The 23,244-nt window shown below is 42.9% G+C and overlaps 1 protein-coding gene and 1 long non-coding RNA gene across 3 annotated transcripts; one reads left to right on the forward strand and one right to left on the reverse strand.

The window, feature by feature from the left end:
* Nucleotides 1–240: 240 nt before the first annotated feature.
* On the reverse strand, nucleotides 241–4,826 carry LOC142080816 (uncharacterized). Its single transcript, XR_012673127.1, has 3 exons — nucleotides 4,621–4,826; nucleotides 3,659–3,845; nucleotides 241–2,892 (listed from the first exon to the last, which is right to left on the reverse strand). It is a non-coding gene; the product is annotated as an uncharacterized LOC142080816 (long non-coding RNA).
* A 3,628-nt stretch (nucleotides 4,827–8,454) lies between these two features.
* Nucleotides 8,455–22,271, forward strand: CALM2 (calmodulin 2). Of its 2 annotated transcripts, XM_075146855.1 has the most exons (6): nucleotides 8,455–8,715; nucleotides 13,214–13,244; nucleotides 18,539–18,682; nucleotides 18,756–18,862; nucleotides 19,764–19,899; nucleotides 21,365–22,271. In XM_075146855.1, the coding sequence occupies exons 1-6, from the start codon at nucleotides 8,713–8,715 to the stop codon at nucleotides 21,391–21,393; spliced, it is 450 nt and encodes a 149-aa protein (XP_075002956.1). In that variant the 5' UTR covers nucleotides 8,455–8,712; the 3' UTR covers nucleotides 21,394–22,271. The 2 variants fall into 2 exon arrangements, with proteins under 2 accessions (XP_075002956.1, XP_075002957.1); XM_075146856.1 differs by lacking the exon at nucleotides 13,214–13,244 and having other exon boundaries at nucleotides 8,557–8,715.
* The last annotated feature ends 973 nt before the right edge of the window (nucleotides 22,272–23,244 follow it).

Below are 23,244 nucleotides of genomic sequence, written 5' to 3' on the forward strand. Positions count from 1 at the left end.
GGTCTGTGCAGTTGTCATCTTGGAGAACCTTGGAAATGTTTGTATTTTTTTCCTGCTTTATATTCTTAGAAGTATCCCACTCTTTTTTTTTTTTCCTAGCCCTGGTCAATATTGTCATTTAAGCAACCAAAGGATCTCTTCTAAACAATTGGAAATAATGTGCTTGTAAAACTGTGCAAATACCCATTTCCAAAAATAACTAAAAGTGCTGCGGTTTCAGGGACACAAATGATGCATTTTGAAATAGGACTAAATGTTTATTTACATGAGAGAGCATGCTAGCGCTGGTCTTCTGAGAAAATAATGGGCATTAAACCCTATGCAGCATACAGTCCAATGAATAAAAAGTAGATTATATTTTAAAGAGAGATCTGTGGTTTAGCTATCTACTACAGTTTTTAAGCAAAACAACTCACTTTGAGGCTTAGCAAAAGAATAACTATTTTGGTAATTATTTATTTCTTTTGATTTTAAAACTCTATTAGGACTTATTTTAAACATAACATAATGAAAGATAATGAGAGGGGACGATAAATTAAAGCAAGAGCAGAGGTGAAGGTTTATTGTGCCCTATAGAAAAGTGTCGATCTAAAGGCGGATTGTCAGCTCCTTCACTCGGTCTTCTCTGTGTCGCTCAGTCGATGTAGTGAGGCTTTAGCGTGGTGTTACCCAGCCAGCGGCGGATTGCCTCCGAGGCAGAGGATGTCCACGGAGGTAAGAAAGCTGCCCCGTGCCCCCGCCTACCTCCATCACCCAGCGAAGGAGACGGCGCGAGCGGTTAGAGGCAAAGAGATGCGGCTTGAGCAGAACAGGGTTGTGATACTTGACTGCTCGAGCAGCTAGCACTAATTTGAGCAGCCCAAAGGTCACGACTATTTATGCGGATAAAAGGTCAATGGCAAGCTGGCATGTGGCTGCAGGCTATCTTGGTACGCACTTCACCCGGAGCACTGATACGGGCTTCTGATTCACGGTTTGTCTTTCTGCATGAACTTTCAGGCCAAGCTTTGGCTGGGAAAAAAAACCTCTGCCATGGGAGTTGACACAGTTAGGAGCCAGATGCAATTTTTGTGGCTCAGGCTCATCTGTAGCTAAATCAAACCTTTGAATCATTATTTATAAAAGACAGCCAAATCCTGAACTGTTTGCTCAGTATTTAGTCAGCCCTTATGTGGACAAAATCCTCTGAAAGCATGCCTGAGTACCGATAGAGGAAAAAGTGAATAAGATGCTCAGGATGTGACCCACTGAAAGAAAGCCTGTGAAACACCTACCGACTTCAACAGAGGTGGGGTTCTTCAACTGTCAGTAAGTAGACCAAAAATCACTTTAAACGTGCAGGACCTTAGTGACATGGTTTGAATTTCCAGAGCAGTTTCAATTTAGGTGAAACAATGTCTATTTGGGTGAAAAAGGGAAGTAGATATACTATGTTTAGTCTAGTCAGATCCTATACTATATTTGAAATTTTATAATCAGTAAGTGCTTCATCCTTTGCTGTCATTAGAAAATGAAAACATATTTTAACCTTCAGTTCCAGCAGCTGTCTGTCTACCTGCACCGATTTTAAACAAAATCCTTTTGCCTTCTGTTGTAAATCAGTCCCGTATGCCCTCTTCCCCAATAGGAAGTGTGCAAAATATTTTGTGACATTTCATTCCCCCAAAAAAACGTAATGGGAAAGCATCATTTGTTTTTCATCACAGAGGTATTTGGCACCATGCCCTAATTAAGGTTGCAGCAGTAACTCTATTATAAGCACTGCTTTGCCTCCCCCGGTAATTTTTTAATAGGAGTTAGCTATTATTCTGTTATTTTTGTTTGCTAATAAAGAAAAAATATATTAGGCTGAAAACCTCCCATGTAGAAAGCCACCAGGTCTTCAGACCTGGAAGAGCATATTTTTCCTCTAGCCATCTCTTCCCATCAAAATGGAGAATTACCAAGTTCTTCCTTGACCACTGTCTTCCTAGATCTCCACACGAGGGGAAGTTTAAACAGTTGCTGGAATGCATTTTGTCAAGTTTATTAATTCCATTATACTCCTTCTTCACTCCATATTTTGTGGGCTTGACTTCGGGCAAACTGAAACCAACTCGTAACACTGGCACAGTCTGGTTGGTGAATAAGCAGATTTTCTATGTGTTTTCCCAGTGAAAATGGCAAAATCCTAGCCAGTGTGCATTTGCAAGTATTTTCTCGGTCGTATTCATCAAACCAAAGAGAGTCTTTGTTCGAGACTGAGATTCGTTACCGTATCCGCAGACATGCGGCACACAATTCAAATGGCTGGCGACTCACGCAGTGCCCCTGTAAGTGCTGTGACGATAATAATCGTGTGGCAGTTCTCGCGGACGAAGGCTTCTGGCCCATGTGTGGAAGTGCAGGTGACTCTTGAAGACTTTCTCTTTCTCTTACTGCTCGTCAAAGGAAAGAAAAAGAAGCCTTTGCAGAATCTGAAGACATTGGAATACATTCTGCAATTTCCTGGACTTTATGCTACCTCTTGTAAGTGTTTTGTTATTATTTCCAGTGCCTGGAAAACAGGACTGTGCTATAGATGATGACTGTGGGATTTCTATTATCTCGGAACAAACATGGGTTTTATGCTTTCCCTCCTATTAAGGTATTTCAGAAAATGAAACACAGGAAAAGCAAGATCTTGCTCATAATTAGTGTTGAGGGCCATCTATTCTTGTACTTCAATAATATGGCTTAGAAAGGGGATCTCCTACTGCCTCTGCCCAGGCAGCTTTCTCATCTTCCAGAATGATACGCTGGTGAGACGAAGACTTAGAGTTGTGTTTTCCTTATAGGAGTCCAGAAAATACTGCAGGTTTATGGACAATGTTCCATCAGAAATCCTCATCAAATGGCAGCAGTTGTTTATCTCTTTAAAAAAAACCAAACAAACAAGGATTGTGAGTCCCACTGGCTTTCTACTCTTAATCCTAGTCTAGAGCCTATGATTAGATCTCGCATCTTCCTCCAGCCTCTCTGTTTTATGTGAGTGCACCTATCTACTTTTTTGGACTCTCCCATCTTGTTTCATTTTAGTGAATGGTCACAATATAGTTAAACACTCAGCTTTAGGTCACCTGAATCAGCTTTACAACATCTACCCTCTAGTAGGGGAGCCCTGTAATCCCCACAATAGAGCTCTGTATCCGCTAACTGCAAACCTGAATGGCTTCTTGAGCGGGCCTGATGGTTCACGGTAAGCACCACGCTGCTGGAGCTGCCTTGCCAGCCATACCAGAGTTACTGAAATGCTAATCTGGATATGCCTGCATCGCTGGCCATCGCCTTCAGCGAAACCCAAGGGGTGGGAGGAATCCCCTGTCCTGCAGGAAGGAGTGCCATCCCAGTGGCTGGCAGGCACTACGCAGCCCAGGTGGGACTGCTTCAGGGATCAGGCACAAAGGGCAGGGCAAGGCTTTCCAAACACGTCAGGAAAAAGCATAGTTATTCCCACAACCGTGGTTATAGTAGAGGCAGTGTCTTCCATCCAATACAGTCAACAAACCTCTATTTTTTCCTAACTGCCGCTGCCATCCAGGGTAGCTGGATGAGCGGTCGCCCCAATTCTCAGCATTCTGGGTTGTTTGGTCAATAGATGCTCTCAGGATATCAGAAATAGGGACGTCTCATTCAGCACCTTAAAATTTGGCACACAGCAAACTTCTTCCTTGCTGAGGGCTGAATGGGCCTTCCAAGTACATCTGGGCGGCGAAATACTGATTTACACCTTGGTTTTATCCCCTTGGCATTGGCTGCGTGATTTAAAGCTGGAACTGGAGATAAAGGCATTCTTCAGGCTGGCAGGTTCTTTATTACAGACAAAGCTGGAAAAAATTAGACCCATTATGTAAAATCAGCCATGAGCTATTTTCTTTCTATACGTAGCAGTTAGTTAAATGCTAAGTTTTAGTACTCTCTACAAGTAGAGAACTTTTTTCTTCTTACCTGAGAAATTCACTTATAAAATTTGCAATTAATTTCTAATTAGGTTGTTCAAATTATAATCTACACAGAAATGACACAGCAAAACTTGAGGAAGCTGCTATAGTGTTTTATACCATTGCACAGCACACATCAGTCCACACGATCCATTAAAAGTATTATTAAAACGATAGAATAAATTGAATTTACACAATATTAAATATACCACATAAAGTAACTGTGAAAATTGCTGGCATATACAGCTCATCTAACCTTGTAACTCAGATTGCTTTTCTAATTTGTTGCCCCAATCCTGAAACTGGACTTTTATAAGACTATATTTCTGCGTGGGAAAAAAAAAGCACAGCACACAAACATTGACAAATCTATTAAATTACATACCAGAGAGAGAAATTATCACGTTAAAAAGTCCGAGTCGATAGAGCTATACTGGACCATTGCGACAGAGAAATTACAGTCAATTCCCCTTATTGCTCTGTCAGAGGCGTCAGTCGTAGCCCGCAGCTGCGGCCGGTCATTTGATGTATTTCCCTGCCTCTCGCGGCACATGCAGGCTGCGGAGAGTGTCAGCTAGCCTGCTGGAAAGCAATTCTGCCTCTAGGCTACCGAGCGAGGACCCTGGCCTCAACATACCTGAGAAGCTGCTGTTTTACCTACCTGAGATTGCTGACAACCTGTTTGTGAGAGGGATGAATTCCTCCCTCTCCCATTAATTTCACTGGATGTTAATGCCTAGTAATGCCGCTGTAATTATTGGTGTAATTTCACTGGTGGTGTAATTGCAAGTTAACTTCGTGGCTGATCTCTTCAACAGATGGAAGCGCGGTGGGGGTGGTGATGAAACCCACAGGAAATGGGTGCTGCTGGAAGAAAATGCAGATGGAAAAAAGGACACACATAAAAACAGAGAAAGGGGAGAGAAAGAGATCAAGGAACCCAGGGGCATAGGAAACTCTGCTGGTTTTGGCTGGGATAGAGTTAACTTTCTTCACAGTAGCTGTCATGGGGCTATGTTTTGGATTTGTGCTGAAAGCAGAGTTGGTAACACAGGGATGTTTTCGTCACTGCTGAGCAGTGCTTACAAGGAGTCAAGGCCTTTGCTGCTCCTCACCCCACCCCACCAGCGAGTGGGCTGGGGGTGCACAAGAAGCTGGGAGGGGACACAGCTGGGACAGCTGACCCCAACTGACCAAAGGGATATCCCATACCATATGACGTCATGCTCAGCATATAAAGCTGGGGGAAGAAGAAGGAAGGGGGGGGACGTTTGGAGTGATGGCGTTTGTCTTCCCAAGTAACCACTACGTGTGATGGAGCCCTGCTTTCCTGGCGATGGCTGAACACCTGCCTGCCGAGGGGAAGTGGTGAATGAACTCCTTGGTTTGCTTTGGTTGTGTGCACGGCTTTTGCTTTGCCTATTAAACTGTCTTTATCTCAACCCACGAGTTTCCTCACTTTCACCCTTCCAATTCTCTCCCCCATCCCACCAGGGAGGAGTGAGCGAGCGGCTGTGTGGGGCTTAGTTGCCGGCTGGGGTTAAACCATGACAGAAACATACAGCAGAGAGAGGATGCTGTGAATGACCACTTCTTCCACCTTTAGAGAAAACTGAATGTAACTAAAAAGAGTACGAAGAATTTAATAAATTACAGATATCCAACACTTTAATGGGCATACACAGAAATAAATGGTATGGTGGCCAGATTCTCTGGGATCTGAAATTCTTGCATTCAAATCCTTGCTCCACGGCAGACCCTTAGGCCATAATTAAAGAGCCTACATTTTATTTACACTGTGGGCCTCATCTTTCCTACAGCCTCCGTGCTCTTGAGGCAGCCAGTAGCAAAATCCAGGAACAGGACTCAGGCAGAACATGCTGTCTCGGTACAGCCCTTCCATATACTTTTCATCAAATCTCTCAGGACCTGCTTCACAGAAATGTTTATATACCTCATCTCAACCGATTCCTCGAGCCTCGGCACCTGAGTAACCCGCCCGTGAAGCTGGGTGTCACGATGTTTTGCCTCTCCAAGATACGGTGAGGATGAAGGACAGACGCCAAGGAAAGGGCTTGGCAAATCAGGCCCAGCACCACGCACATGTGGGCGTTTCGCTGCCAGGACCCAAGCTAGCGTCTCCGCAGAAGATGGTTTTGCTCCACACAGACGCACCAGCACTCTGCTCCGCTCCAGATTTGAGGGTGCGACATACATGTACCCTGAGCGGTGCTATGCCACTTTTATCGCAAATCTAGAGCGGGTGACGAATTTTTTGGTCAAGAACTCGTCTGCAGTGATTCACGCCTCTGGGACTGTAAAGAAGTTGGGAACGTCAGAGCAATCCTTAAAACTGAACCCAAGGGGGCATGGGGAGGAGTAAAACTGCTTGAAGCCTTCTTGATGCCTCATCTATCTGCATCGAGCATAGCCTGACCATAGGTGGGGATTTGCTCCTGTTTCATATCGCAGAGATACGAGGAGGCGCGCATAACAATAACCTTGGCATTTACTGCTTTCTCTGAAAAGCGTTTTATTCATCTAGGTATATATTACACATTGAAAAAATGTTATCAGAGTTTGAAAAGACAATAGTTTAGATGTGCTTGATTTGCGCACTATAAACATATCTAAGTGGAAAGGAGGCCTAAAAAGCTAACATATCACAAAATAGTAACTTCAGATTTCGAGGCTGAAGGCCAAATTTAAGTATGCGGTGTTGTTTTCTGTATTGCCTATGATCACAAGGTGAGGTAGAGAGGCCAAGAGGCATGGGGCTTGATGAAGAGGTCTCTTGACTATTTTAAGAAGCCAGGCCTTGCTCTGGTTTTTCCCCTTCGTTCCTGAATTCGGGGGACACATGATTACCTCTGAAAAGAGAGCCAGCCTGAGAATTTCAGTTAATATGCTGAGGGAAAAACTCACAGAATTTTTGTTGAGTTTGTTCATGCCAGTCCCCTCCCAAGCACATCCTATTTATAAGGCCTATAAAACAAAATGACTGTGAAAAGCAGAGACAAATAAAACCTCTTTAGTGTGTAAAGTGAGAGCCATTGCTCTGGTTTGTGTAGTAACAGTAATGATACATACAAAGTATTATTCATTTATAAGTACTGTATAAACTAAATAATTCTTGCCATAGATATGGAAATAGATAACTGATTATAATGGGACTGGTAATTTGTATTCAAACTTAGGTCAGAAAACTTGGACTTGGGCCCCCGAAGTTTAATAACGTATTTATGGTCCTAAAATAAGCGTTGTGGTTTCCAGAGATGACAGGTTGGCCTGCTTTCACTGAACTCAGCCAACTCAGCTATTTGTTGAATTATCAGCTGATTTTAAGTACGCTACATGCCTTTGAAAATGTATTTCCAAGTTTGAAAATTTTGTCTGAAGTAATTTGCCCAAATGCATCTTAGAAAAAACCCTGGTAAGACGTGAGATTTTTGCTCAGAATTGCTGGCCAGCTGTCCTTCTCAGGCACAAGACCAGGGTGTACGTGGTTTGTAATAGGGGAATCTATTCTTTTAAACAATGCTACCAGCAATGAAGCATCTCTGGCTTGCAGAGTGAGGTGGGAATTTTTCTGGACTGTGCTGGATGCGGAGGGAGTCTCATTTAGTAACTCTGTGGGTGAGGCTTTCCGGAGCACAGCGAGATAACGCTTGAAATGTTCTGGCAATGCGCTCTCATGGGTACATTTCTCAGGTGCACTTCCCTCAAGTCTCAGGGTAACGCACCAAGAGAGACTGCAGCCAAAGCTGGGCCACGGCCCCGCGTCGAGGCCTGCGGCCCGGGGTCTGCTCCAGCCGGGCCTCCCTCCCCGCCCCCGCAGCGGCCGAGCGACAACGCCCGCCGCGGCCTGCACGGCTTGTCGGTGGAAGGAGGCCGCGATGGCCGCGGGGGGCCCGCTCCGGAGCCCGCCCCGCCGCCCCGCTCCCCCCCGGGCCCTCTGCGGCGGCCGCCGCCGCCGCCGCTCCCGCTCCTCACGCGCGTGCCCGCAGCGGCAGCAGGGCGCTGGGGCTCTGCCCGCCCGGCACACCCTGCCGCAGCGCCTGCCGTCCCCCAGGCCGCCCACCCTCTGCAGGCGCAGGGAGCACGGCAGCGGGGCAGGCCAGCGGCGGCGGCGGCGGCGGCGGCGGCGGCGGCATCCCCTGGGCCGGGCCGGGTCCCGCCGCACCGGGCCGGGCCGGGCCGCGCCGGGCCGGGCCTCGCGCACTGCGGGCGGGGGGAGGGGTAACCGCTTCCCAGCCCAGACTGTGCATGTCCAAGTGACGCATTGCAGGTACGAATCCACCAATCAGCGCCCTCCTTCTGGAGTTACCGCACTCCTCGGCATTTTTTCTAAAATCCTCTTCCGCCCAGAGAAATAGTCCCTCAGCCTGCTCCCTCCGGCACCCCCTCCCGCCGTTTCACAAGTGCAGCCCCCCTCTTTCCCGCACCTCACCCCTTCCTGCGCTGGGGCTCGAGGGTTCGGGGGCAGAAAGGGGACGCGCTCGGGGTGCGGGGGGGCCTGCCGAGAAGAGCGCGAAGAGCCGGGACTTCTTTCGCATCTCCGTTCCCTGACGGGGAAAGGGGAGGGGGGAGGGAGCGGCGCGGAGCGATCCGGGCGGGCTGTGAGGAGGTTTATGAGGCACTGCTGGCGGCCGGGCAGGGCTCAGTGTGAGGCGAGCCGTAGAGCGCGCAGGTTGCTCGTGTGCCCCGTGCAGCCGTTAGCTTCCACCACACCCCACAGCCAGGCCGAGCCACCATGGTGAGTCCCTGGGTATCGGGTAGCGACAGGGCTCTGCGGGTGCTGGTCTGGTGCTCGGTGTGTGGGGCGGTGGGGGTAAGGGTGCCTGGGCTTGGGTGCGGATGGGTGGGAGGCGATGGGGGGGGCGGGGGGAGAGAGGGGCAGGTGGTTTGGGTGGTGCGGGGCGAGGTCGCCTGCGGAAAGGTGGGAGTAGGGGTGAAGGCGTCCCTTGCTGTGGCTGGTGGGCTCAGCCCGGCAGCGCGGGCAGGCTGCGGCGGAGGGTCCCGCTCGGAGGCGCTGTGTGCGTAGGAGGAAGTGGTGGTGGACGAATCCCGCCCGGGTCCCTTTCCCGCCCTGGGGCGTTGGTGCGGATTCAAAATTCAAACTGCCACTCGGTTCGAGCGCCATGACGCTTTGTCGGGGCGTGTGTTGGGGGGGGCGGGGGGGAAGAGCGGCAGATAACGGTTCCTGCTGGGAGGAGACCCGCGTGGGGGGTGCCGGGAGGGGGGAAGGAGCCTGCCACGATAGCACCAGCTCCACTTTCTTATCGCTTCCTCCCCCTCCCTTCCCCCTCCCCCCCCCCCCCCCCGGCAAGCCGGCGTGTGCGGCTGAATGGGGCTGGAGAGCCAGCGGCAACGGCTGCTGCGAGCGCTTAAGATGTCTGGCTCGCTAGCGAGGTGTGTTGCGCCTGGTAATAATGCAATGCGGAGCCCTGCAGCTTCTGAGCAGCATGATGATGAGGGGCAGGCTGCCTCACTGCACCATCTCCCTCCTTGCTAGACCTGTTGTCAGCTCACGTTGGAGCCGTTCTCCCCTGCCGATTTCATGATAACGCCTTGCTGTCGGTGGCTCTATTGAACAAGGGATTTTTTTTTTAACAGTTTTGGCTTCCCGTTTTGGTCATTGCGGTGGACAGTTCTGCATTTTCTTGATCAAGCACAATTTATTTTTCCTAGCAATGCGTTTGTTTAGGATTTTAATCAACTGTCGAAGTAGAACACATTTTGTGGAATTGGAGAATTGTTTCAAATTCGGTCTAAAGGATATGAGTTTAGCTTTTTTAATTAAAACAAGCGGATACTGAAACACGTACAAAAAGGAACAATTCTGTCGCAAAAGCAACACCAATGACCACTTAGTATTATCTCTGCATTAAGAGAAGATGCAGTGTAGTGGAATTGTCTTTTCATTCATTAAGTGCTTTAAAGGAATCAGATCACTATCAACTCGGCATGTCTAATGTGAACGATGGGTACTCAAATTTAAGGTTTTCTTTAAGTGCTCTCCTTGGGCAAAGAAATTAGGTGAACAGAAGCCTGAATTTGTTCTTTTGCTTGAATTGTGAACCTGTACAGCAAACCATCTATAAAGGAAAAAAGCAGTGAATCTAGCAGCAAAAGACTCTTACTGCTTTTAGTCATCATCTGTACAGAACCAAAAATGGAGTATCTTCAAGCAAGGTCTATATAAAAATGGGTGTGTCCAGGAGGCACAGTGACACTTTGTGGTTATAGTTCATCCTGACAGACCAGACTGGCTAAACCTGTGAATATATGTTGTCCAATACTGCACATACTAGATAAAGCAGAATGCTTTGCTCCCAAAATAAGCTAACCTATATAAGTATAATATCTGCCCTTATATGCTAGTCTGTCTAGTTTTTGTTCTTCAGTTAGTCTTGCCAGAACAGAACTGTCTATTCAGATCTAACACCTGTGAAGTATACCAAAATGCCAAGTTTTCTAGGGGGATGGTGTCATCTGTTCTGTGATTTGCTGATAGCTCTCTATCAGGCAGTGTTAGTCAGTTCTGTTGAGGGTCTTCCAAACGGATTACTGCATAGCAGCTACAACTGTAATGAAACACTACCTCTAGAGGCTGCATGTGCCACTGAAACTGTTGCACACACAGCAGCTCCCCTTCTTTCCTAGGAGGCTTAGATTCTTTGTGAGGCCCTCAACGTAATCTGGGGGTGGGGGGATGGGGGCTGTTGCAGTGAAAATGAAAGTGCTGCAACATGAATTGGAGGATGCTGTGTCAAAGCTATGATGGGTTCCTTGACTTCTTCAAAGGAGGTTTTCAGGTGGATCTTGGCCACCTGAGTAAGGGACATGTCAAAACTTCAGCATAGGCATGTTATGGTTGTTTAACTATTTGTTTCTGAAGTTGGGTTGCATTATTGAAGGTGTGCATGCTGTCACATGTGTGGTGCGTGAGTATCTAGCTTAAATTCAGGACAAAGAACTCCCGAAGGCCCCTCTAGGAAGACCATAGCGGCCTGTAACTTGCAGGCATGGGTCCGGGCTGATAGCCCTCCACCTGAGTGGCATGGGAGGGAGTGATCTGGCAGGCTTGCTGGCTCCGCCTTTTACTGCTGTTGCGCAGCAGTCCCTGCAGAGCCTAGCACTGCAGAATACAGATGGTGTTTGTTCAACCTTGCCCCTCTCCTAGCTTATCTTTCAACTGCCGTATACCTGAGCCTTCTAATAAGCTTCGTGCTCTTGTCAAACACTGTACCTCTTACAGGTACTGACAAAGCTTATCCAAATTTATGGTTAGTGGCTATAGGATGTTTTAAGTTGCTGGAAGAGTTAGAGAGGAAGAGTTTGGGAACACTTAACAGCTTAAATACTGCTTAATGTCATGTCTTTATATAAAACTGTTTATATAAAACAGTATGTGACTCAACTTGGTAACTCATAAGTATTGACTTAAATAAACTAGGTTCTTGCTACTTCAATCTGATCTACAGCTTACTGTGGATATAAATATCCTACAGAAATGTAGCACATTATTCTCTTCACTCAAGCAATAAAAGTGTAAATAGTATGCAAAGATATGAGTCTGTCTGTGTTAATGATACACCCCAGACAAGCGAAAATTCTGTTAAGTGATGAGGAGAATTCTTCCATCTCAAAGCCTAATGGTGAATTGGTGATGTTCTCAGCAGTGTTGCTGCCACCCTAGACTATAATTTTTTTTTAAAAAACCAAAAACTTGAACTTGCATGGGAATATTTTCTACAGCTGCTGAAATTGGAATAAGTGGAGTCTATAGCTGCAAGTACCCATTGTCTGCTCTTTTAGAAGTTGCTCAGTAGTGTGGTCTTGATTCTTAGAGTTGGTGAGCCACAGGCAGTCTGAGAAATCACTGATCGTGGCCTTTAGCTTGGGCTGTTGCTGTACTGTATGCATTTTTTTGTAAGCAGTTTAGCTCTTGCATGGTTGCTTGAGCAGCTAACTTCATTTCTGTTACAGGAAGAATAACCAGAAGCTGGTAACTTCTAAGTATGTATCCTATATAGAAATGTAATTCAAATTGAAATCAGTAAAGTAAAAATTGACAGGTGGTGTATATACCTTTTTCTAAGTATTTCATTGGCAGATGGCTAATGTGTAGAGAAACCTTTGTGGGCACAGCTTATGAGTGAAAATGTTTCTACCTGTCAATATTGCAGTAATTATAAAAAAGTTGTTGCTGAAATGGTCACAATAGGAACAAAGCTAAAAAAAGCGTTGTTGAACTTAGGATGTGAATGTATCTTTTTTGTATTTTAAAATTTTTTTGACTCTTTGGTGGACTACTATGGGGTAAAGAGCTCAAGGAGCTTGAAGGAATGTATGGCCTTGTTACTGCAACTCAACTGAAGCTATCCAGAATTTGTTTGAAGAATCAGCTGACTTGAAAACCTAGGGCAAGTATTTCTACAGTCCTCAAACACCTTTCTGTTCTTTCAAGAGTGAAGTCCACTTTGGGTTCGGTCTCAAAGACTTGAGATTTTTTTTTTACCGTGTCAAAGCCAGTTGATTTGAAACTGGTCGGTGATAGAGCAAAATGAGATATAAACTGGGGCTACCTTATGCTACTTGAGTCTGTAGACAATAGTCTGTAAAAAAGTCTTGACAGCCATATGACAAATGCACTGAAATTGCCAGTTTGGGCTGAAGCCGATAGTACTGATTACATGGACTGCTTTTTATAGCCAGGTCTTGGACATGAAGCTTCATGTTAATCAAGGATGATTTAATTCTAGAGAAGAGTCTATTTTTCTCATTTACAGCATTGTAACTTAGCAGAAGAGACTAGTCTACCTTAAATTCGGGATTTGGGGGGGGGTTACTGCCGCATTACTTAGACCTAGGGTGTTTAGTGTTAAAACTGAGGCTAGTTTACCAAAGTATTACTACCAGTAGTCCACTGTGTTAATGAGTTTTTAAAACCAATCTAGAGAGACCTGTGTGCCTTGAGTTTGCTAGTGTTGCTTGGGTAATGGATTGATACGCATATAATCCATTATTTGGGTGTACCAGATATTGCAGGGTCAGGAAATGAGGGCAGGCTGCCAGTTCTTACTTAGCGTGCAATCCTGATGACTTTTGAGCTGTGTTAGTTAGAACTATTTCAGAATGCTGCAGATAAGTCCTGAAGAGCAGCTACCATATTCAGAGGCCTCTACAAATCTGTCTTATTTTCCGTTGAACTTTTGCTACAACTATAATGATATTCTCTTTTATTGCAGGCTGATCAACTGACAGAAGAGCAGATTGCAGGTGAGGTTTTTACGTGCTCTGTTGCTACTCCTACTTGACCTGGCACATGTCTTAATCCAGTGACAGTCTGTGTTACACAAGATATTTAGCTTTCTTAGATACTAAAGTAGTATTGTGGAATGTTTTAATTTGTCACCTAAGTTTTAAAGGCTTATCTAATCATGGATAAATAAATCATATCTTGCCATGGATACATAAAAGCACCGTGGATACATAAAAGCACCATGGATACAATGAATCTGAAGTTTTGTCCTCTAGAATAGTTAGACAATCCTCACAGCTTTACTAGCCAGTAGACTTGACACTGTTTTTTTTAGTGTCATGACTACAGAATTGTCCCAAGTGCAAACTGAGAGGCAGTGGTGGGGGCAAATCTCTGGTGAAGACTTGGAATCTGGAGTGCTCTTCTAACAGAAGGCAAAAATAATCTACTTTCCAGTCTCCTGTCAGCAAAGATGTTTCAGAGTGGCTGTTTTTTGATAACAGCAGAGACTGGCTTCATGATGACAACTCTTGATATTCCGTATTTGGAACTGCATTGTGTACTTGGACACAAGTGTTGTGTGCACTGTGCTGATGGTCTCGCACTTGCTCTGAAATGTTGAAATAAATATGCATTTCTTACATCTCAGTATTGGCCCCCAACAATGGTTTCTATGCACTGACAACTAATGGCTAAAACTTCTAGTTATCGTGTCTCCTACTCATGCAGGTTGCACAAACTAGTATCTGTCACTGCTCTCTGAAGACTGATTTCAACTTCAATAATTTGATGTGACTTAAAGCTGGTAATGCAGAATTCAGCCTTGCCATGGACATTCAAAAACTTTAGGGTTTTTGATCTGACAAGTGTATAGTGTTAATAGTAGGAAGTCTCAGTGTGCATAACTGTCATGTGAAATTATTTTAGAGGGTGTTAGGGTTCTGCTAATCTAATAGTACCAGGTCAAGCATACAAGTAACAGCCTCTGAGAGGTATTGGTATTTAACTACAGTGTAGCTCTTGAAGGCACTGTATTAAACAGAAGTGTCATAATGAGCTAGTTTGTTTTTTCCATAATTGCCAAATTTGAAGTGTAAGAACATTCTTCTGTAGCTTTTAGACTTCAGAAGCTTGCTTTAACTCATAGGAGACTAATTATGGTTTTGTGGAAAGTCCTTTAGTCTATTTACTTGTTGCCATGGTACTGTCTTATGAGTAAGCACAAGCTGAATCTAGTTCAACTGGAGATTTTTTCTGGAAGTGGCCTACATATCTTAAGGGTTTTGTGATCAGTTTAGTTGGAGCAGGCTTTATCAATTGTCACTGCTGTCTTTTCAATAGTGGTTCATTGTTCCAGTTCTTACTGTAGAAGCTTTATTAGTTGATGTAGCTGATTATGGAATATAAACAGGAAGCTTATTAATGATACCTCAGGATTAGTGCAAATGTTAGCTATTCAGTAATGATAGTATAGTTCTTGGAGCCAAAAGTGAGTATTAATAAGCTTGTCATACTGGAATAGAGGGTTTTCATCTGTGTGGAAAGAATAAAAGTATAACTTAGTGTTAGCATCCAGTGTAAAATGGCCTGCCACTTTCAGTTCAGCTATGGTATTTCATGAAGCAAATGTGTTTGCGAGTAAACAATAAACCTCTGATGTGAAGACAGCCCACTGCTGGTCTGTTAGGGAACTATCCCTAGTACCACTTAGAAAGGGTTGCAGCTGACTAAGCAGTGTGCTTAGTTTTGCTGTTGAAGGTCAGTGTCTTGCATGGGAAAACTGTTATAGGTACAGTTTGTGTGTTTTACAGAGACTGGTTTTTAAAGGCTTGAGCCCCCTACCATTCCATTTCAGCTTATCTGAGGATACCTAGTTTTTGATTTGAAGGTGGGCTTAAGGAAATGGTACTACAAGGTAGAGACAACATTCCCTTTCTTAAATAAAGGCCAAAGTAGTTAAAGCAGCCACTTCTTCTGGGCTTAAAACAAATCTTCCATCTCTGCTGTAAAGCACCAGAATACAGTCGTTCAAGATTCCAGATGTTCTTATTTCAGTCATATAGGACTGAAGCTTCTTGTCATTATAGGTAGGGGTGAAAGATTTCCCAGGTTTGTTCATATGAAAGACTGATTTTGAAAGTTGAGTAGGTACAGAATGTGAATTGCAACTTCATTCAGTAAGAATTGAAGTTGCTGAGTCAAATGGATATCCCTTTGGTTAAGCGTTGTATTAAAAAAGGTGTATAGGACAGGACCACTTGATGTGGGTGGTCGGGGGGGGGAAAATCTAAAGACTTTTTTTGTCCCAAAGCAACTGGTCTAGTGAGCTATACTTCCATCCACTAGACCTCAGAGTCTAAATGGGCTCTCTGAACAAGTAGGCCTATGTATGGTGTTCATTATGCCTTGTTCCTTTAGTGTGCTGTGGTTCTCCATTGGGGATCTCACCACAGGAGTTATTTGGAATTTATTTCATAGTAGAAATAGTCATGTTTAAGTGTTGAGCTCCTGGTAGCTGTGAAGAGAACAATTGACATTCTCCTATAAAAGTTCCAGACATAGCTGGCTAAACTGTGTGAGAGTGGGAATGTTAGTTTTGGTTCACTGAACATATTAGGTCACTGAAGACTGCCACTTCATCTGGAAAGGTGATGTGGTGCAGAGATGCCTCAAACTATTGTTAAATAGAACATTTTGAGCTAGGGTGTTAGAGTTCACATTCTGTTGGGCTAGCCTGTCTTTCGTGGGACCTGGAAGTAGTCTTTTCTCTTGATGCAGTGCGCTTTTCAGAAGGAAGGAAAGGCTGAAACCTTGTAGGCTGGCCTGAAGGTAAGTGGTTCTGCAGTGGCACTGTCCTCGGGTTTCTGTGACAGGTTAGCCTTATCTAGGATAGAAGAGAATTTTTATTTGCAGTTTGATATGGAGGAGTGTTGAATAGAGGGAGGATTTGCTTTACATGCTACATGGAGTCGTAAGGTGTTTCTTAAGTGTGGGAGGTGTGTTTTGTAATCTTATGTTGCAGGAAGCCAGAATCAAGTTGTTCACTAAACTTCAGTATTTCATAGCTGCCTTCACTGGCCGTTGCTGCAAATCCTCCAAAGCTATGCTAGGTTGTTCTTGTTCTAGTCTAAACTGTATCTGTGTAGGTTGTTATTCCTTTGTTCTAATTACTGGAGGTGGTTCCTAGAAGTGGTTAAAGAGGTATTTTAATCGTATTCCTAACTTGATTCAGCATTTCAAACAGGAATATGCTGCCGATCTTTGACTCACTTTACTTTCTTTATGGTTATGATTTACAGTTAGTTGTTTCTTAGCCTACAGCATCTTTGAGTAAAAGAAAGGTAAAGTGTTGTCCTTTGAGTGGTTCATTTCAACTGTTCAGAATATACCACTGAATGGCCCATGTTGTAGAAAGCAAGTCTTCAAATTTTGTGTAAAAAAGTATTACTTTTTCTAAGCAGGGTCATTGCAGTACTGTGAAGTCTGCTTCATGTTGGGTTAGTGACAGTTGACCTTCAAGCTAAGGATGAAGTGGTTAACAGCTAAACATTATGAATAACTCTTGAGTACCTGACTCTGAAGACTCAATGTCCCCCTTTTGAGGTCCTTCCATGATAGACTATGAACTTCTCTACCAGGCTTGATCCAAAAGCCTTTTCTTCCCTGGTGTAAAACTTTACTCCTAATAAACTTGTTTGTTGCCTCCAAGCTAACTGAAACTAGCTGCGAAGACTGTTTGGAAGCTACTGTAGGTACAGGTTATAGCTGCCTGTTTGGGTAGGCCTGTTTCTGCTTTGTGATTGTACAATGCTGGCTTGGAACTGTTTCGTCTGGTCCTGTGGTAGCCTTGCTCTGATTCTTATGTGCTAAACAGCAAGAGTTCGCTTTCGGAACACTTCAGACTATTAGATGTAGAAGAGTGTTTTTTTCCTGGATGAGACTCAGCTGTGGCTCTGGTATTATAGCTGTATTCATGAACTATAAAAAGCCTATTTTTGTGGTTGCATTTTTAACATTTGCCAGCTTGTACTCACCTCGAGTGTTTCAGAGTATGAAATGGGTGAAGTAAGACTTCATGCAGTTCATGTGAAAACACAACTTTTGCTCTGACTAATTCTGGTCTGGGAAACCCACCATCTGGAAAGCTGGCTGCTTGGAAGTGTTGAAAAATTAATTCTTGGAAGTATTTCTGATGCAGGAGTACCCTTGAGCTAACGAGTTCCCCAAAGGCATGATCTCGGGTGCCTTGAAAGCTGTAAAAGGATCTGAACTATACAAGGGAGTAGATAAGTTTTTCATGTTTAACTGTAATTTGTGTATGAGCTACTATGGTTCAGTGAGCTAGTTTAAAGTCTGTGGCCAAAGACAAACAGATGGCATGGATTAAAACCAGCTCCATTTTTGGACTGGACAATTGAACGTGTTATGGTTGTATTAATATTGCTGGCTACAATACACCCTTTGTAGGGGGTTAAGAGGTAGCATTGAAACACAGTTAAGCAGTCTTACAACTGTTTTTGACTAGTTCTATGAAGGCTGTTTCAGGATATAGTAGGGCTGAAGCAATTTTCTAAGCAGCTTTTCAGAAATTAAGACTCCAGTGACTTTCCTCCTTGAACAACTGGCTGGAGTTGTGTATATACATACACTGAAGAACTGCAGAAGTCCAATGGGGGAGAGAGCTGGGAGAAGTTCCTCTTTAGCCTAGGTATGGCCAAATGTTAAGACCTATGGGGCTAGGTACTTCATGTGGCATATACTGTTCAGACTTGTGTGTCCAGCGGAAGTGAGTTATAATGAGAAACTATTTTTAGTTAGGTCTGGTTATACCTTTTTCCATTGACTTGTCTCCTCTATTAGTAATAGAAGTGCTATTAAGCTGTAGCATTTGTATTTTGAGTACCATTTTTCAGCTTTCTCAAAGTAATTTCATATCATTTTCTCACAAGATAAACAATTCCTACCAACAATGTGGATCATTCTAGTTGCAGATAGCTATTCCTTTCAGCTCTGTATTGGGGATCTTATTCAAGATAGATAGTAACAAATATCTGAGTACTTCTGAAATGGATGACCTTCCATCTGATTTAGGTCAAAATGTGGTTGGTTGGTAGACTGGCGGGTTTTCCGAATGCTGGTGCTTCCATATTGGCATTACAATTATAGAGACTGAGCAGTATACTGAAATTTTCTTGAGAATAAAATCAAGTTTAGTAATTTACAACAATAAGCAGCAATGGATTCTTATATGATTAAGTAAACTTAACATTTCAAAGCTGAAGGGATTAACTCCTCTTTTGTTGTTGTACAGAATTCAAAGAAGCTTTTTCACTATTTGACAAGGATGGTGATGGTACTATAACTACAAAGGAGTTGGGGACAGTGATGAGATCGCTTGGTCAAAACCCCACAGAAGCAGAGCTACAGGATATGATCAATGAAGTAGATGCTGATGGTAAGATTTCACTAACAAGTAACCTAATAAAGTGCCTAAAACGTGTTTTTCTAACAAAGTAACTATCTTGCAGGCAATGGCACAATTGACTTTCCAGAGTTTCTGACAATGATGGCAAGAAAAATGAAAGATACAGATAGTGAAGAAGAAATTAGAGAAGCGTTCCGTGTGTTTGACAAGGTACTAAAATGTTTACCTTAACAAATACTTCTGTTATGAAAACTCAGTCTGACTTCTAATCAGCTTCCTCACTGAGTTGAGGGGTATCTGCAGTCCTGTCATCTAGAACCTCTAGGTTAACTAGTTACCCTAAAGTTCAGTCTACTGTGGTACTGTACCTGAAAGTCAGATGAGTCATCATGATAGTAGTGGGTGATACTATAAAGCTACCACTTGCTGTGATACTAAAATACTTGTACAAGGCTGGCAGGGGAATTTCTTAAATATTTAAAATGGTAATCTTTTAAATCTTTCATTTAGTCTTTAAGTAAGTTGTTAACTGATCCTAAAGTTACTCAGCGTCTTAAGCAAGGTGCATTTTTGAACAGAAAACATATGATGTTAAGTACCTTGGGGTGTGGGGAAGAAAAAGTCAGTCCAGAGTTGGTATACACTAGTACTTTGGTATCCAGTGTTCCAACTAGAATGGAATATGTAAAAGTGGTCTCTGATGGCCTTGTGGTTTTGTGCTAGACTCCCATGAAAGAGGTGAATGAGAGAAGTAGCTTCTGTTCTAAGAAATAGTCACTTGAACCAGACAGTTGCATGATGGAATAGGCATCTGTCACCTAAAAAGGTTGCAAAAGGTGCTGATTGTTTTGTCAGTGATTAAAAAATGTCCCTGGATAGGACAGCCAAAGTCCTGTATTGGATAAGTTGTTTTTAAAATGTGTTTTTAAGAGTAAGATCCTGGACAATACTAAAGATACGGTTACAGTTCTCATTTACCTTGTGCAAATGCTAGTGGTTAAAGCTATGCTAACTTCTTAATGTTCAACTTGCTCTGCAGTATTCTTAAGTTATAGTTAAGTTTCTATGCCTTAGACAAGTCTATTCCAGTCTTCCTTTTTTCCCCTCCCAGGATGGTAATGGTTACATTAGTGCTGCAGAACTCCGTCATGTGATGACAAATCTTGGGGAGAAGCTAACAGATGAAGAAGTTGATGAAATGATTAGGGAAGCAGACATCGATGGTGATGGTCAAGTAAACTATGAAGGTAAGGAGTTGTTAACTGATTCTTCTTGTGTAGCACTTTTCATGCTGGTGATTATATAGATTGTGATTAGCCACACCGAGTTTAAATAGGGCAATGTTCAGATGAGATCTTCTCAACAGTTAGTGTTCCTTTAAGCTAATGTCTTTTAGTATGTACATCGTGTACCTCTAAATAGGTTTAAGTTTGAGGGGGTTACTGCTACCTTTGTGCCAAAGGCAAAAAATGACTATTCAGCTGTGCAGTGTAAGAAATAACTTCCTAAATCTAATGATGCCTAATGACCATTAGAATAAGGAAGCTAGCTGAGGTGTTCACATACTGTTCTGTTTGCTAATGAATATTGATCTCGCTGTAGCAAGTCACTCATTTTTTTTATTAATGCTTTTAAAATTACTAATTTAAGGGGGGAAGCCTTTAAGATACGCAGAAATTTCAAGACCTTTAGAAGACCTCTTAAGTAATTTCACACAAATCAGCTGCAGCAGTAGTTTATTTTTATTTCCTTCTTTCTTCCTGGCATTGAAACTTAAATGAAGTCATGCAAGCAGAAGGAGTTCTGTTAGACAATTGCTTGCAGCTCAGAAGCACTAAGGTTGTTTTCATTTTAACTTTCTGAACACCTTATAGAAAAGAGCTAGGGTATTTTCAGATAATACCCTTCCTGTTTCTGAGGTGTAGGTGTGGCTTCCCTTTAAGGCCTTTTTGGTTGTGGCCTCACGATGAGCACTCATCTGTGAGTGAAAAGGTGTTTCTGTGAACAAGGCTGCTGCTCCATAACAGTACTTAGGAATAGACTGTTTAGAGGCTGGCACTAAGAGAGGGTAGGCATCCCTCTTGTTTCCAGTTGCTCTTTTGAAACTTGAGCAACCAGTTAACTCCTTTCAGGTTCCCAGTTTCTTTTTGTTATTGTACCTGAAACTATTGTTTAGCAAGATAAGTGAAGAATCCTATTTTGTGGGATCGAACTTCCAGTGTGCTGTGAATAAGCAATGACTCAGTTGCTTAAAGCCAGTCAGGCAAAATAGTAAGACTTGAGCTATTCTGCTTTGAAAAAAATTCAAACCAACACCATGTCTTGCTTGTACACATACTTAACTGATCGTCACTTCAGCACAATTTCTAGGGATCTCTTAGTCATTCTTAGATATCTTGTCCCTATCTGTAAGTCAGTGGGCATGAGGACCCTGTAATGTTCTATTTTAGAAATAAGGCTATTCCCCAATTCACTGAGGGACCAACTTTTTTGATAAAAGTAGAGGCCTTTTGCCATTAAAAATAGGAGGTTTTTAGGTGTGATTGGTGGAAAAAGGGGACTATCTTGAAGATGCTTTTTTGAATGTATAGTGTATATAAACTGAAAACATAGTTTTAAAAGAGTTCATCACTAGTAAGGCAGGTCACTTCTCAGATCTTGCAATTCAGATTTTTCTCTGAATAACTCTTATACAACTCTTTCCTTTTACAGAGTTTGTACAAATGATGACAGCGAAGTGAAGACGTTGTACAGAATGTGTTAAATTTCTTGTACAAAATTGTTTATTTGCCTTTTCTCTGTTTGTAACTTATCTGTAAAAGGTTTTTCCCTTACTGTCAAAAGAATATGCATGTATAGTAATTAGAAGGCCATTCCTCCATGTTTTTCTCCTTTATCTTACTGTCACTGTTCTGATTTTTGGAAAATTGATCTAAGTAACAAATGTTGCATGTGGCTTACTCTGGATATTTAAGCCCTTCTGCACATCTAAAGTTAGATGGAGTTGGTTAACTGAGGGAACATCTGGGTTGTCTGTTTGAAAAAAAAAGTAGCTTTCTTTAGGAGACTTAGGTATGACTAGTGTAACAAGTTACATAAAGTAAGCTAGGGTTTATCATGCATTAGCAATTCCTTAGTTAAAGCGACATGCTGGCTCTAGTTCTCCAGTACATAAAGGAGTTTATTCTGCTTTCTGTGATGGAGGATAAGGACTCTTGCAGCTAACTGCAGGATAAAACCATGTGAATAGTATATATACATGTGGCTAATGCACTGTAATAATCATTCTCCTGGCTTACTTCACAGTAACTTGTTTGTGGCCATACCTGTAACATGTTGTTGAAATGTGGAGTCTTAACGTTGTGGACGATTGACAGTCAACAATATGAAACTTAAGTTGCACTAATGCAAAACGGGTGATTTATCCAGGTACTCGTACACAAGTTTTTTTTTGTACTGCTGGTCCTGTACCAGAAAACATTTTCTCCTCTTGTTACTATGCTTTTTAAACTTTGTTTAGCCACTTATTTTCAAGAAAATCTGCTTATGGCACGATTTGCCTCAAATCCATTCCAAGTTGTATATTTGTTTTCCAATAAAAAATTACAATTTACCCATACTGTTTCAATGTATCCTTGAATTATTTACAGGAATTGTTCAATACAGTTGCTGCTCTATGTGTTTCAGTATGTAGCAGTTTGGTTTGCTTATGCAGTGGATTGGCTGTCTTAAAATAGCTTGGAAGGTGAAAACTTAGTCCTTAAACTCTGGCCCTTAACAGTATTGTTGACTTGAAGAAGCTTTCTTACTAGTAGTTTAAAATGTATTTTACAGTCTTGTGTGGAGCTTGGTGCTTCAATAAACTTACCGTAGTGACTGGCTATGCCCACTATCTGTAGACATTGTGAACTGGATGTTGACCTAGTTCAATAGTTGACCTAAAATTAAAATTCCTTGTTCGGACAACTAAACCTGTTTGCTTTCTTTTAATTATTTTGGAGTTTATTCCCTGTCAGCTGCTACATTGGGGTAACTTAGTCTCACACCTGGATTTTTCTGAAACTACCATGTCTGAGTTGCATTCAGGATGCAGTCAGCTCAAAGTACAGAAGGAAAACATTCTCTTACTGCTCTGCTAATGAGCATGATTGTGCTTCTAGAACTAGTTCTTTGTCAAGGTTTAAATTTTTTTTTAAAGCAGAAAACAAACCTGGTTTTGACGAAGGACAAATCCAAGACCTCAAAAGAATGCCAGAGGCTGTTTGTGCCCCTTGCCTCTCTACTCTCCTGGCAAGAACTGACTGATCTTACATATGCTATATGGTTATCTTTGGGAATTCTGGTTGCCTTTAAACAAAGCATGGGCCCCTGCATCTGGTTACCCTCACTGGTCCCAGCAGAGCAGTTACCTAATGTTTTAAAGCTGTTTTAATCATCTTTGAGGTGTTTATAATTACAGTGAAAATGTAAAATTAGGACCGCTGATCAACCTGATTTCAGCAACACTTGATCAGATGTTTATGGTCACTGATCTTAAAGCCCTGCTCCCAAAGGACTATAAGCAGCTCTGGTTTTCCAAAGGAGGCTTGTCA

The sequence above is a fragment of the Calonectris borealis genome, chromosome 3, assembly GCF_964195595.1.
Source record: "Calonectris borealis chromosome 3, bCalBor7.hap1.2, whole genome shotgun sequence".
Taxonomy (NCBI): domain Eukaryota; kingdom Metazoa; phylum Chordata; class Aves; order Procellariiformes; family Procellariidae; genus Calonectris; species Calonectris borealis.

Coding starts and splice junctions, on each gene's coding strand:
- CALM2 (XM_075146855.1), top strand. Junction 13,245..18,538: donor GACAGAAGAGCAGATTGCAG/GTGAGGTTTTTA, acceptor GTTGTTGTACAG/AATTCAAAGAAGCTTTTTCA. Junction 19,900..21,364: donor TGGTCAAGTAAACTATGAAG/GTAAGGAGTTGT, acceptor TTCCTTTTACAG/AGTTTGTACAAATGATGACA.